This window comes from Manis pentadactyla, chromosome 1 (genome assembly GCF_030020395.1).
Source record: "Manis pentadactyla isolate mManPen7 chromosome 1, mManPen7.hap1, whole genome shotgun sequence".
Classification (NCBI taxonomy): domain Eukaryota; kingdom Metazoa; phylum Chordata; class Mammalia; order Pholidota; family Manidae; genus Manis; species Manis pentadactyla.
Genome location: NC_080019.1, coordinates 194,003,669 through 194,019,225, shown reverse-complemented (window position 1 = coordinate 194,019,225; position 15,557 = coordinate 194,003,669). Strand labels below are relative to the sequence as shown.

The following is a 15,557-nucleotide window of genomic DNA, read 5'->3' as shown; positions in this document are numbered from 1 at the left end:
GGCTGTGGCGCTGGTTTCAGCTGCAGTGTTCAGGGACTCCCCAGCTTCCTCCTGGAGGCAGCCCACAGAAAGGGGAGGACAGGGCCACCCTCCCTGCCTCCACACCCACGTCCAGGGGGCAGCCTGCTTTGGAGCCCCCCACAGAACTAGCCCGGCCACTGTTCCGGCCCCCAGTGGCCGCAGCGGGTGGACCACAGTTCAGCAGTTTCTCTGGAGTGATGAGATCATCAGAAAGAAGCTCACAAGGAAGAAAATTTCCACTCGGCTCCTGAATTACTTATGCATAGTCGGTACAAAATGCAGCTCTGGTAACAGGAAGAGCTGGTGCCGGGCCCTGCTGCACCATGGGCCAGGAAGCCTCGGGTGAGACCATCTGGGTTCAAATCCTGCTTGGCCTCCACCTTGCTGATCCCTGAACCCAACTCCATTGCCTCTTCTAGAATGCACTGCTTTTGAAGGGTACCAACCGTGAAGGAAGGTCAGCAAGGTCGCCCAGAAAAGGCCATCAAAGTGAGGCAGGTGGGGCGGGCTCTCTGGCACATATTCCCTCCCCAGAATGATGAGGCTTATGGTCTCCCAGAATCAGAGGCCATAGTTTCAGGAACAAGAGTCGCCCTGGGTGTTCCAGGCTCAACTTGGGGCCTCTGCAAACAGGGCACACGCCCTCCTGCCATCCCACACCATCCCTCTCAGGGTGTACCCCTGCCCACCCTGCCGTCAACCCCCCAGGGAGAGGATACTGGAGGTGCAGGCCAAATGTCATGCCTCCCCTCCCACCCTGCCCATCTTCTCCTGTATTCTCTCAAGGGTGATGCTCTGCAGGCTGGTTTTGTTTTAAAACTAGTCCGGATAACAAACAATGTCCTGGCCCTGGGAGAACTCACTCTTGAGGAAGCCCCTCACTGGGGCCCTTGATGGCTGGGGCTGCTTTTCCAGGAAACAAGGAAGGCCGTGGACACACATTCCACTACTTGCTAGAACATTCCATTGTATTGTGTTTCCACAGGACATAAACAGCTGTGACCCAGGCACATGCAGGGGGTGGAGGGAGACGAGTTGGTGCAGGCTGTCAGGGGCTCTTTCATTTCAAAACAATCACAGTCCTGCTGAAAGACTCCTGGAGGAGACAGAATCTGCACGTGGCTGAGGACTGGAGGACGGGCCCACCCAGCCCCAGCTGGGGGCTTCCAGGGAGAACCGTGTGTGGCACCCATGCGCACACCCTCAGCCCTGCAGGGGTGGCTCCTTGCCTTCAAGCCAGTTGCACACAAATCTGAAGACAGGCACAAGGCCCTTACTCCGTGGGGATTACTTAGCCACAGAGAGGCAGGTAGGACCCTTATGGACTTGACGTTTTTGCTCTTGTAAACCCAGCTGAGGACACACGAAGCAGTCTTTCAGCCTGTCTTAGGCCAGGAATGTGGAGGGCATGCACATGGGTGGGGACCGCCAAGGACACCCTCATTCCCCTGCCAACATGGCGTTCTCACCCATGCCTTCTGTGTGAGCAGGCAGAGCAGGTCCCTGGGGCCCTCCCCCAACTCCCCGACCAGCTACCTTTGGTGGCTGGGAGGTGCCCTCTGATGGCCCTGCTGCAGACAAAGCTGCTGCAGGGTGGGGAGTGGGGAAGGGCCTGGCTGGCTGTGTTCCTCCACGAAGGAGGTCAGCCGAGAAGCCCCCACTTGTCAGCAGGACCTTACGGCCTCCTCACCCACTCACCCCCATGGTGTGTGATACCCCCAGCAGAGCTACAAACCAGTCCCCACCTTGCTCGGGGGGCTCTCTGGCTCCCCTTGGGGTCTGCTTACCCACAGCATGTCTCAGGTGTGCTGTTCGGTAGAGGCTAGTACCCAGCCTATGCCATGAAGTCACAGCTCGGCCCTCCCGCCTTCAGAAAGGGATGGAACCCACATGCCCCCCATATTCCCCACATCTTTGTTTGGGGTCCATTAATGTATTTGGTTCCTTCAGTGTCAGAATAAAGGAGCTCCCCATGAAACATCTCCAACAGCAACAGGGGCTGTTTTACTCCTGGCAGAAACTAGGCTCCTCCACCTGCCCTGTGGTTAACCCCCACCCCATTCCCGGCTGGACCCCGAGAGTTCTGCTGAGGGCTACGGGGCCAGGAGAGGATGGGGGTGGGGGGTGGGGGGCCAGGAGGAGCCCAGACAACACCCAGCACTGCTTCACATGAGCCGGTTGACATTCTTGTGAGATTAGCTAGTGTGCGGGACAGAGGGGGAGTGAGCATCGTGAACACAACAGCTGTTCATATTCCTCAGCATGTGCAACTGTGTTCTAACCCTCATCCCACTTTACATCCAAACACCGTCAGGGCTGCCCCTGCAGTACTACTCTTTCTGCTGCTGGATTGCGGCCCTACAAGGGCGTTAGAAGACAAGATCATGTTTTATAATTATAAGCGGAATTTCACCAGATTCTATTCTCACACTGAAAATCCCACCAGCGCCAGCCGTGGGGCAGAGGAGGCAGGCTGAGCCTCCTGCAGACGATGTGTGCAACGTGTGAATATAAACTGGTTGTCCCCCACCAAGAGTGCTCCCCGCTGGGTCTGCTCGCCCAACACCCTCCCCTCCCTGGGGTTTCAGGGAAGCAAAAAAAGGTGAGGAAAGGGATTCAAAGGTCGCAGTCACCCCAGAAACTTGTTTATTTTTTTAAAGGCTGGTTGATAACACATAAGAACCGAGTTTCTTCTTGCAAGCCTGTGTGGGTGGAGGCTGGCTATTTTTAAGTGAATGACTAAGTATTTTCACTCTTAGTGTTTCATGAAAAATGGTTGAGTGTAAAGTGTATGCAGCACTCCGAGGGGCGGAGAGCCTGGCCTGAGGAGGCCGCTGTCCTGCCGCGGGCTGCTCCCCGGTGTGTCAGAGCCTGGATGCGAGTCAAAGCCCGAACAGGCACAGAGTGGCCGCTCCTGGGCCCTGGCTGCCAGGCCAGAGCATGTGCTGAGAGGCCACTGTCCCCCCCACAGAAGGCTAGGCGACCAACCAACATACAAAACCCACACCAGGAAGCACCCGTGTGTCTGCCACGGGGACTGCGTGCCCATCTGGACCGCTCGAGGCCCAGCACACACTCACCATCTCCCTCCTGCCTTCATCTTTCTCCTGGAGCTTCAGATGTGCAGACACCTGCAGGGCACAAGCGAGCGGAATCAGAATGGGGGCTGACCTCACCCGCAGCGCCAGCAGCTCAGGGCCCCAGGCAGCCTTCTGAGCTGCATGACGATGGAGAGACTCCAGGGGTGTCTTGGCTTCCCAGGCGTCTTGGCTTCCCAGCCGCCCCGGCTCCACAGAGGCAGGGGCTGGGAGAGCAGCGATGGTCTGGGGTGCTCCCTGCTGGCCCGTCAGATTCTCTGCTGTGCCCGTGAGAGACATCAGGTGCAGACAACTGAGAGATAAAGCAGCCCCAGGCGTGAGGGCTTGCAGACCACTGGTGTATGTTCCACAAGCCACTTGTTGATTCACTGAGCGCTTGAAATCATCCACAGAGGGAGGATTCACTCCACAGACACTGGCAGGTCCTACAGAGAAGGACGCCACTGCCATTCCTTTTGTTTTGCTTGAGATCCTGTTTGCCAGCACATCACGGGGCCCCCGACTCCAGCTGTAAAAACCTGAGTGGCAGTCATCATGCCCCCCTATCAGCCTTAGTCCTGCTCTGCCTCAGTTTCCCCACAGACACCATGGTGAGGCTGCACCCTGCCCACCAGTAAGCTAGTGAGGCTGCCCTGAGGACCAGCAAGAGGCTGAGCTGAGGAGACAGCGGCCAGGAGGCCGTGGTCCTAGTGTCGGACAGGGCCAGCTGCCTGCCCTGTGACACTGAGTATCCGCTCATCTGCCTGTCTCTCCTCTGGTCTCCGAGGGTCAGGAGCCGTATGTGGAAATGCACACCTGTGCTCATGTGTGATGGGGACTCGGTAGCTAGTAGCCAACATCACCCCTACATGAAAGAAAGTACCGTGAAATTCTCAAAGTTAGAAGCTAATTTAACGTGATTCTGAAAATAAATGAATTTCACAGCAGAGCCTGGTGACAAGGTCGGGGGGAACAGAAGTGACAGTAGGAATCACTGAATCTAATCTGCAAGGGAAGCAGTGATTTGGCTAGAAATCAAAATGAAGGTTATCAAACAAGTTAACCAACTACTTAACCGAGTAACTCACTGAGAAGCTACACTCTGGCCACTCAAGATGGAAGTGAAGCACATTCAGAATCAACAGGGTACATAAGGCTTATATTTGCCAAATTTACTATTCTATTTGCCAGTCCTCCTGAGTTCCCTGTGTGCCCATCAGGATGCCCATCTGGAGGCTGGATAAACTGTGGGGCCCCCCAGCACACGTGCCTGCCAGAGGAGCCCCACCCGGCAGAGGGGCCGCCCGACACAGCACTCCGGGACGGGGACACTGAATGAGAATCTGGCAGAAGCCTCTTTCGGTTTCCTCACAGAGCAGGTCCGGGAGCAGATCCCTTATCTGACCTCCTGTTTCCCTTTGCTGAGCTACGAACTCATTAGAATTGCCTTTCAGATGAAACACTGGCCGGCTGCCACTCTCCAGCCACATCCAAGTGTGGAGCACAGGGCAGGACCTCTCCTGGCCAGACACCAATGAACACCTGTCTCCTAGGAGAGGTGGCTGCTGAGAATGCTCCCCGGTGTGCCAGGAGAGCCCAGAGGTCAGGCTCATCCTGTGAGATGTAAGTCACCCCACACAACAGGGGCCCCACGGATCTTCCCATCCCCTCTTACTGGGAGATTCCGGCAGTCCCCACTGCCCACGGCTGGGTCAGCATGGACCGTGCTGGGCTGGGCCTTCTGGGAGACCAGGGTCCCAGCACCCTGCTGGATCATGGTCTGTGCAAAGAACGTGGCCAGGCTGTCCTGGGCCCCCCGCCCCGGACACCCTGACTAACCACTGAGCTGGGTGGCACCTTTTCCATGGGTTTCCGCAGGACTATCTACCTGATGACTGGGTGGAGCTTGTGCATGCCCGGCCTGGGACCCAGCAGGTGTGCAGCCAATGCTGGCTTCCCTGCCCCGCCTGGCAGGTGGCAAGCCAGGCGGCGAGATCCTAGGGCCCCAGCCCAGCAGCCCAAGCCACAGACGAACTGAGGGCTGCTGATGGCAAGGACAGACCCTCAGCCCGCAGGGAGCAGGGCTGTGGTTGCCCTGGAAGTGGTCGCCCACACCAATGAGTCAAGAACCTCAGAAACTTGACCTGGGTTTTCCAAGCATCCAGGTTCTGTGAGAACCTGGGGTCTTGGCAGTGTGTTTTCCATGAAGCCATCCCATCAGCACGCCTGGCATCAGACTCCGCTCAAGGGAGGCACTGACTACAGCGGGCTGCCTGGCAGCGCCCCCAGCCTCCACGCTGGGTGCAGCGCTCTCTGTGCAATCGGGTGGGCAGGGGACTCACCATCATGGCCTCCTGCACGGTGAGGTGGGGCAGCAGCATGTCGTCCTGCATGATGTAACAGGACACTTTCCGGAAGCAGCGCAGGTCCCGAGGCAGGCCGTTGATGAGCACTGCCCCCTTCATGCCGGTCTCCCTGCAAGGCCAGTGACAGGACAGTCAGCCCCACTCCTGTCCCATCCAGGGCCTGGGCCAGGGGGGGAGGCAGCCCCTCTGGACTGTCTTGCACAGGGACACTGAGGGGCCCAGAGCAGCACCCACACTGGCAGGAGGAGCAGCTCAGTGGAGATTCTCAGGATGGAAGGGCAGGTGGCACAAGGCCTCTCTGGGGTGGTCCGTGGAACCCAGCAGTAAAAGTGCCCACACACACGGCCACGGGGTCGACACACACCCCTGGGTTTTCAGGGTATGTAAGGCTGGCTTCTGAACAATCCTATGTGCAGCCTTGGCTACATACACCGACAACCCCAGAGGCCAAGACTCTGCAGTTGGGGGCGCAGCTGCTAAGTCAGAACCAGTTCCTGAGGGCACGGCCCGGAAGCCCACTGGGAGAGACCACCCGAGATGGCCTGGGCACAGGTGCCTCACAGGAGGGGTCTGGGCCCTGCGTCCCCTGGCCAGGTGGGCGGTCTTCCGCCAGGAAGTTGTTACCTTGGAGCCCAGTGGGTAGGCTGGCCATCCATGTGCACTGTGAAGATGTAAAGGGCATGGCCTCGCCAACCACTCCCTCCCAGACTCACTGGGCAGCTCTACTGCCCGATGCCCGTCTGGGTGCATCAGCTCTGACTGGGAGGCACTGGGACCAGAGGCACCCAGCGAAGGGTCCAGGGGTTCCTGCCCCACCTCCTCGATGCTTGGAGCACAGAAACACAGCTGGCCTGCGGTTGGGCTTGGGCATGCCCAGCCAGTGAGATTGGTCTGGTTCCCACCTCCCACAGCCCTAAATCACTGTCACCATGGGCCTTGTGGGGTTCCCTTTCTGGCTTCTCTGGGAGCCAGCTTGGAGCCCAGTTGTCTCTAGGCTGCCACCCACAGCTCCAGGATGCCCAGGTGCCATGCATGTGGGCAGGAGCTGGGATGTGGGACATGCTGTGCCCACAGAAACCACTCCACAGCCCACATCCTCCTGATGACGCCGGGTATTGGCTTCCACCTTCAGATGGGAATGTAACGAGCAGGAATTTGTCACAAGTGAGGTTTCTTAAAATCCTAATTTCTAGCATCAAGAAGTAACTTAGAGTCCTAAGGAAAGGGGAGCTGTTTGTCTTTTCTCCCAGTAAGTGAAATAATAATAATTATTATTGGTAGTAATAATATTTGTAGTAACAGCAGTTGGTAGCTAATGCAAGCAAACAGAAGCCATGAGAGCTACAGAGAGCAGGTGTAAGGAGAACACTTTAAACACACCTAAGGCCCCAGTTTCTTAATCAGTCACACAGGAATGACCCTGGGCGGGATGTCGGGGACCACAGTCTCCAAACATCAAAACAACCAACAGCAATAAGCCAGAGCTCTGGGCCCCAGCCGGGTGGCCCCGCTCCTTCCCTTCTGAAAATGCTCAGCCTACTTTTGACCTTCATCCACACATGCCCCAGAGCCCTCCTGCTGACCCCCTCCCTGACCCTGACCTTCCCATGTCTTCCTGTGCCGCAAGGCCTGGCCAAGGCTGGCTCACTGAGGCTGCTGCCTGGCCGCCCTGCCCAGGGCCTCCCTCCCCGAGGCAGACCATCCATCCCTGCATCACGAGGCAGGGGGCAGGTGCCATCTGTGGTTCTCTCCGTCTTTCTCTTCCCTGGGCTGCTTCCTTCAGAGATGCAGAGGCCTCTCAGTGCTGAACTCCTCAGGCTTTACCGGAGCCTGCAGACAACCTTCTAAATGACGGGATGGGCTGGAGTGGCTTCACAATTCAGCCAACAACTGGGAGAGAAGCTCCCTCACCCTGGCAGGGTCTGCTCACCTGTATCCAGCCAGAATGTTCATGAGCGTGGACTTCCCAGCCCCGGATGGACCCATGATGGCCACGAGCTCCCCGCTGTTGAATTTCCCAGAGATTCCTTTTAGGAGGGTCTTGTATCCTGCAAGAAGCAGATCACATTCATTTTCCAGCTATCCTGGGACTTCTTCCTCTTGCCCCTGGTACGGTACAGGCAAACACAAGTATATCTGACTACAGAGCCAAGGCCAAAAGCAAGATTTTTCACACCATGGTGTAGAAAGCCAAGTTCTGTGCAAGAAATGCACCTTGCACGTGCCCTTGTGTACATGCTGGATTGCATTTCATCAGTTATACTAATTACCAGCATGTGTATAATGCCTTAGCGTTTACAGTACACCTTCACATACATTATCTAGCATGCAAGGAATCCGCCATGTCATTCTGGAATGAGGGAGCAAGTGTCCACAAGGTCCAGTGACTCACCCAGGCCCAGAGCCCATGTGAACAGACCTAACCCCACGGCAGCGCCACCTACCACCTGCTTCTGCTCCCACGATGCTAAGCCTGTGCTTTTATTCACTAAGTGATCAATTTATTATTTCACTTATGAATTTTCATTTGTAATATGTACATATGAATTATTCATAAAGAATTTATCCATAAATCATTAATTTGTAATTCAATAATTAACATAATATTAATTATTACAAGTTTATCATTTTGCAGTCATATCAAATTGCTTTGGAATTTCTGCCAAGTCTCCAGCCAAGAGCTTCGTAAAAGGAACAAAACCTATATACCCCAAACAGAGCCACATTACTTTTTTTTTCAAGTAGATTGTTCAAATGTGCTAAAAACAATAAAATTATAGAAGCAACTGGCTTCATAAAAGCTCCTAAATCAGTAACATTTCTCAGTTCCTGAGAGAGTCTCAGTCCACTGCCTCCAGTGACCAGGCTCATGTAAATGCGGTATTTTTGCTCCCACACGCAATGTGTAAGGGGCTGGAGAGAAGCAGAGTGCAGGGCACTGGGTCGAACCTTTTCTGGACTGTCTCCCCAGTTGCTGACTGGATGCCCCCTGAATGTTTACACGAGCCCTGGGCGGGGTCTGGGGAGTTTTCTCCCAGCTGTCTTCTCATCTTTCACAGATGGGACACCTGAACACCCAACCTGTCACCAGATCCTACCTTGATTCGGGTCAGGGTCCCCAGGGCCTTGTTTGATCAGGCAGAGAGAAGCGGAAGCTGCCTGGACCTGGCCCTTTAGGGGAGCACCGAGGCAGTCATCCCAGCACAAGAGGGCCAGGGCGGCAGTCAGCAGGAGCAGCCAGAACTGCAGACCAGCCCGAGTCCGCCTACTGGGATGTCGGTGATGACAGGTCAGCAGACAGCACACAGGAACAGTGTGGAGGAGGGGACCAGGACCCCCAGGGCGGCACCCACTGTGGGTGCACAGAAGGATAGAATGGCGGGGGACAGCAGAGCCTCCTGCTCCACAAGTTCCCAGCATAGGGGGCACCTCCTCGGGATGGAGCTCTGCAGCCTGGGGCACAGGGGACCTGTGTGACATCACTAAGGGAGCACTAAATGCCGGGCGTCTGCTCATTGCCAGCCTCCCATGGGGTCCGGGCAGGAGCGGGGTTACTCCCGTGCAAAGCTCCTTCAGACTGTCCCCTCTCAGAGCTCCTTCTGTGAACCAGCAGCCGCCTGAGGACATAGGCAGTGGCCAAGATGACCACTGGCATTTGGAGGCCAAGTGCAGTCCTCAGGTGCGCCCTGACGGCCCAAGGGCAGCCTCATGCCTCAGGGATCTGAGAGGCCCTCTCCCTCCGGGCAGAGCCCAGAGGTGCCGCTCTCACTCTGACCCTGGTGTCGGGGTGCATGCTGGGCATCAGATAATCATGCAGGCTGGAAGAAGTTCACACAGGAGGCCAGTAACAGGCCCAGGGTGGAGCTTGAGGGGCATTGTCCCCATCAAGGAAAAGGTGGACAGAGCTGGGTGCAGACCGTGGTCCAGCAGGCTGGAACTGGGTCTGACCGTGAACCCTGGCACTAACCTGATACAGCACTGCTCCTGAGGCTGAGAACTACTGCCAGTGAGGGACGTGGCTCCCAGGGCAACGTGGAAGGACCAGGAGGGCACTGGCTGCAGGCCGCCCAAGAAGGGGCCTCACGTGGGGGACTGGCATAGGGTCCAGCAGCAGAGAAGGTACAAGACCCAACTTGGGGCTGCGCTCCTTTCCTATCAGAAACCAGTGTTTCTTTAAAAGCCACAAACATGAATTCGGGATCGAAGAACTTTAAAGTGATACTGGAAAGAGAAGTCACCAGTCTGTCCTACTCCTGTCCTCATGGCTGGGATGGGGGCAGCGCACACTCAGGAGTGGGGTGCCCTGCTTAGGGGTCTAGAGCACCAGCTGGAGTCGGGTCTGTGCAGACCCCACACATGCACATGTCTTATTTATGTGACAAAACTATCCTTCACTGCAGAGCCTGCCGTGTGTCCCCTTACAGAGTGTGAAGTGGCAGCAGACCCACCCCAGCCCCACCCTGCCTTCCCCCCATGAGCTCTGCTCAGCCAGTCTTGGCATAATGGAGGGCTATGTGCTTCACTTGCTGTGGCCACATAAGCCCCTGCAGGATGCAGGCGGTATGGGAAGCCCTTCAAAACCCAGACCAGAGAGGAGGAGAGAGGAGATGACAGCGCCCGGGTGCATCCGTCACAGGGATGAGAGCTCTGCCTGGACGCCAGGCCCAGTGAGAGCACTCTGGGATCCCGCGAGCTATAAAGGATGTGTTCTACCGCGAGAAGATGGGGTGGATGTTAGGGACGTCAGCCCCCTGGCAGCAGGAGTGTGGGGACAAAGGGCTGAAGGGCAGGAGGGCTCTGGCTTTGGGAGGCAATGGAGACCCAGCTCTCAGCCAAGAGCCAGTGCCAGGCCAGGGCGGTCTGCCTCTCAGGGCTCAGCAATTACATCTAAGGGGTTTGGGGGGTGGGGAGGGTCCATGGGGAAGAGGACAAATGCAAAATGTGGTGCCTGATGGGAGAAGAAGTGGTGTTGGTAGAGTGGACAGAGACGGGCACCCCAGGCACATGGTCCAGTTATGTGTGAGGAGCAAAGGGCAGGCGGCAGCCCAGGGATCATTCACACGGGCTCAGTTTCTAGAGTTTTGCTTTACAAATGAACTTGCAAACATGCTGCATTTTGTAAGGAGAGTTACAGACATATCACAGTGGAACATCCAATGAGTCCTGTGGCTCCGTAATGCTTTGACTGTGGGCTACTCAGAGCTGGTGGCAGGGTCCCATGCCCTTCCCAGGGAGCCCCCACGAGAAGGGCTGGGAGGGAAAATACCAGCATGAGAACCAGTAAGGGCTTTCTCTGCGAACCCCTTGATGACATTAAAATGAAGCCGATTGGAGATGACATGATATTATACATAAAAAACCCTAAAGACTCCACTCTAAAACTACTAGAACTGATATTGGAATACAGCAAAGTTGCAGGATACAAATTAACACACAGAAATCTGTGGCTTTCCTATACACTAACAATGAACCAATAGAAAGAGAAATCAGGAAAACAACTCCATTCACAATTGCATCAAAAAGAATAAAATAGCTAGGAATAAACCTAACCAAAGAAGTGAAAGACCTATACCCTGAAAACTACAAGACACTCTTAAGAGAAATTAAAGGGGACGCTAACAAATGGAAACTCATCCCATGCTCTTGGCTAGGAAGAATTAATATCGTCAAAATGGCCATCCGGCCCAAAGCAATACACAGATTTGATGCAATCGCTATCAAATTACCAGCAACATTCTTCAATGAACTGGAACAAATAGTTCTAAAATTCATATGGAAACACCAAAGACCCCGAATAGCCAAAGCAATCCTGAGAAGGAAGAATAAAGTGGGGGGGATCTCACTCCCCAACTTCAAGCTCTACTACAAAGCCATAGTAATCAAGACAATTTGGTACTGGCACAAGAACAGAGCCACAGACCAGTGGAACAGATTAGAGACTCCAGACATTAACCCAAACATATATGGTCAATTAATATTTGATAAAAAAAACCATGGACATACAATGGGAAAATGACAGTCTCTTCAACAGATGGTGCTGGCAAAACTGGACAGCTACATGTAAGAGAGTGAAACTGGATCACTGTCTAACCCCATACACAAAAGTAAATTCGAAATGGATCAAAGACCTGAATGTAAGTCATGAAACCATAAAACTCTTAGAAAAAAACATAGGCAAAAATCTCTTGGACATAAACATGAGTGACCTCTTCTTGAACATATCTCCCCGGGCAAGGAAAACAAAAGCAAAAATGAACAAGTGGAACTATATTAAGCTAAAAAGCTTCTGTACAGCAAAAGACACCATCAATAGAACAAAAAGGAACCCTACAGTATGGGAGAATATATTCATAAATGACAGACCCAATAAAGGCTTGCCATCCAAAATATATAAAGAGCTCACACACCTCAACAAACAAAAAACAAATAATCCAATTAAAAAATGGGCAGAGGAACTGAACAGACAGTTCTCCAAAAAAGAAATTCAGATGGCCAACAGACACATGAAAAGATGCTCCACATCGCTAATTATCAGAGAAATGCAAATTAAAACCACAATGAGATACCACCTCACACCAGTAAGGATGGCTGCCATCCAAAAGACAAACAACAACAAATGTTGGCGAGGTTGTGGAGAAAGGGGAACCCTCCTACACTGCTGGTGGGAATGTAAATTAGGTCAACCATTGCAGAAAGCAGTATGGAGGTTCCTCAAAATGCTCAAAATAGATTTACCATTTGACCCAGGAATTTCACTCCTAGGAATTTACCCCAAGAATGCAGCATTCCAGTTTGAAAAAGACAGATGCACCCCTATGTTTATCGCTGCACTATTTACAATAGCCAAGAATTGGAAGCAACCTAAGTGTCCATCAGTAGATGAATGGATAAAGAAGATGTTGTACATATACACGATGGAACATTATTCAGCCATAAGAAGAAAACAGATCCTACCATTTGCAACAACATGGATGGAGCTAGAAGGTATTATGCTCAGTGAAATAAGCCAAGCAGAGAAAGAGAAATACCAAATGATTTCCCTCATCTGTGGAGTATAAGAACAAAGGAAAACTGAAGGAACAAAACAGCAGCAAACTCACAGAACCCAAGAATGGACTAACAGGTACCAAAGGGAAAGGGACTGGGGAGGATGGGTGTGTAGGGAGGGATAAGGGGGGGAAGAAGAAAGGGGGTATTATGATTAGCATGTATAATGTGGGGGGTGGGAGAAAGGGGAGGGCTATGCAACACAGAGAAGACAAGTAGTGATTCTACAACATTTTGCTATGCTGAAGGACAGTGACTGTAATGGGGTTTGTGGGGGGGACTTGGTATAGGGGAGAGCCTAGTAAACATAATATTCTTCATATAATTGTAGATTAATGATAACAAAAAGAAAAGAGAAAGAAAAGGGGGATTACTCCCTGATAGGATAAAACTAACTGCAAATCAACGATTAATGCATGCTTTACATATCCTTAATTTTGATCTTTTAAAGGGTGTCAGATGATCAGCTTTGGAAGTACATTTTTCTGATAATATTCCTTTCTCTTAAAAAAAAAAAAAGCAGTTCCTGTGTGGTGATCTCCAATAGGTTCTTCACAATGGTGTAAAGGTCATATCAAAGTGTGGGCAAAGGGTTTATTTGTGTTTATACAGAGGATCAAAGCCTAATTTGGCTACACAGAAAACGAATTAAGATACGATATGAAGAAGAATATGGAAGAGTCATTCCAGAGGATGAACATCAAAAAACTTCAACAAAGATCCTGGTGCTGCTTCAGTTGTAGCTGCAGTCATCCCACCGGTTCCTGGACTTGCCATTGGAATGAAGAAGGAGATATCTAAGCTGGCCTGTGCATACAGTAAAACAACAAAGTTGACTGGATCTATACTGTCGGAACTCAGTCAAGAATTAGGAGAAGTGCAAGTTGCTGCGCTCCAAAATCGTGCGACTACAGACTATCTACTGTTAAAAGAACATATGGGATGTGAACAGTTCCCAGGAATGTGTTGTTTTAATTTGTCTGATTTTTCTCAAACTATTCAAATTCAGTTAGACAATATCCATCATATCATTGATAAGTTTTCACAAATGCCTAGGGTACCTAACTGGTTTTCTTGGTTTCACTGGATATGGCTGGTAATTGTAGGTCTGCTTTTGTTATGTAGCTATTTTCCTATTATGTTAATGTATGTGCGCAATTTAATTAGTAGTTTAAAACCTATACATGCTGAAGTTACTCTACAAGAAGATATGTCAAAGAAATAATCAATCTTCCCATGTTTTCTTCCGCCTGCTATTTCTATAGCTTTTCTTCTTCCTTCCTAATTACAACCCTTAAATAGAATTCGTGCCTCATATCAAATTTACTGAGTATCATAATTCCTCCAAGTGGTAAAGATACCTCAAGACAAATGCTGGGCATAGAAGCCACAGGGCATTAATATGCAAAGAAGTAAAAAGCTAACCTTTTCAAACAATAAGGCTTCTCTCTCACTTACCAACTTTACATTTCCCTGTATGGCCCCGGAAGATGACTGGTTAGCCAGAGATGGGTAAGATTCCTCAAGGGAGGAACAACCAGGCACAGTCGCAGGGGGGCCATCAGGTGAGAAATTGGGGATCAACAGAGGTGAGGCTTAGAACCTCACCCCCCCTGTTCTGAGAGAAATCTTCTGCATACGTGGATGTTTTATTGCCCTTGTCTAGCTTGGATTAACACATAGTCTACAGGCACACACCTGATCATCTACATTTGCTCTCTTATAACACTAAACTATGTTTTCTACCTTTATCTTGCATCTACCTACCACTTCAGCATTTTATTAAAAATAATAATAATAAAGAGAGAAATGTGGTATCCACATATAAATCAAGTATAAAAATCAAACAAATATTCATATTTGAACTGATTGTTTGTAGTTCATAATGCATGATCAAAACCGAAAGCTTCTGTGATGACTGCCCTTGTACTGTTCACCATGTAACTTATTCACTATGTAAGAATTTGTTCTCCATGTAAGAACTTGTTCGTTGTGCTTCAGAAGACTGGAGACTGAAGAAAATTAGGCTTGGGGTGGATTAATGATTGTGCATTGAGCATTGACTCCCCTATAGAGAATTTTGTTGTTGTTAACAACCATTTGATCAATAAATATGAGAGATGCCCTCTCAAAAAAAAAAAAAAATGAAGCCGATTGGAAATGTCTTTTTCTTCATCTAATCCTGCTTCAAGGGGATTGTGATGTGTTCAGAAATCCTGAGGCGGCCGCACGTCCATGCAGCACTCACCTGGTGGGGATGTGATTGTTTGTCGTACACCTGTCCCTTCTGGTCCCTGGTGCAGGGACCCAGGGGAACCTTCCATCTCAGAACCTCCGGTCTGGCTTCTGCCCAGCCCAGTGGGAACGCTCCGCAAATGCTGGTGAGTGGAGGCCTTACCGCCGGATGTTTTAAAACCACACAGATAAAAGGGTTTAGTAACAGTGAGCATTAAGTAGAAGCCAGACCACTGCCTTAGTTGTGCCTCCAGCCTGAGCAACTTCTAGGAGACTGAGGATTCAGAAAGAGCCTTCCCAGACTCAGTGAATCTCAGTGATCCTGAGGCTCTGTGATGTGAGAATAGCGGAGACACTGGGCAAGACCAATTCTAGAGGCTGTACCCAGAACCAAGAGCCTGAGCTGAACCCACCATCTGGTAACTGTCCCAGCACCTCCCTGCTCTGTTCTCGCTCCCACGGGCACCCAGATGTCCCTTTGTGACAGAGCGACCAGGACGTCTCCTGGATCACCGCACCCTGTGCTTAGAACAGCATTGGACATGCCGTGGAACAACTTAGAAAGATGTTCGTGGAGCTAATGAGCAGAAGGGAAGCTCTTCACACAGGGAATCCAGAATGGCAGCCACCGTCTCGGACACTGCGACTTGACTCGCACCTCTTTCCAAACATTCCCCCAACGGGACCAGATCCCTCTGGGACTCGGGCCAGCATGTGCTGGGTTGGCAGGAAATTCCCAGGAGCCCCTGGAGGCCCAGCTGCCTGGACAGTTCCTGAGGTCAACCCGCAGAGTCAGGCGCCACTGTGTGAT

General features: G+C 51.8%; 1 protein-coding gene across 2 annotated transcripts in view; it reads right to left on the bottom strand.

Moving 5' to 3' along the window:
* Window positions 1-15,557, bottom strand: part of ABCG1 (ATP binding cassette subfamily G member 1) — a 79,291-nt gene that overhangs the window by 14,098 nt on the left and 49,636 nt on the right. For both annotated transcript variants that reach the window (XM_036876841.2, XM_036876842.2), the window contains exons 3-5: window positions 7,395-7,512; window positions 5,441-5,573; window positions 3,102-3,152 (exon numbers count right to left, since the gene is read on the bottom strand). In XM_036876841.2, the coding sequence (XP_036732736.1) occupies window positions 3,102-3,152; window positions 5,441-5,573; window positions 7,395-7,512 (302 nt within the window). The remainder of the gene's footprint in view (window positions 1-3,101; window positions 3,153-5,440; window positions 5,574-7,394; window positions 7,513-15,557) is intronic.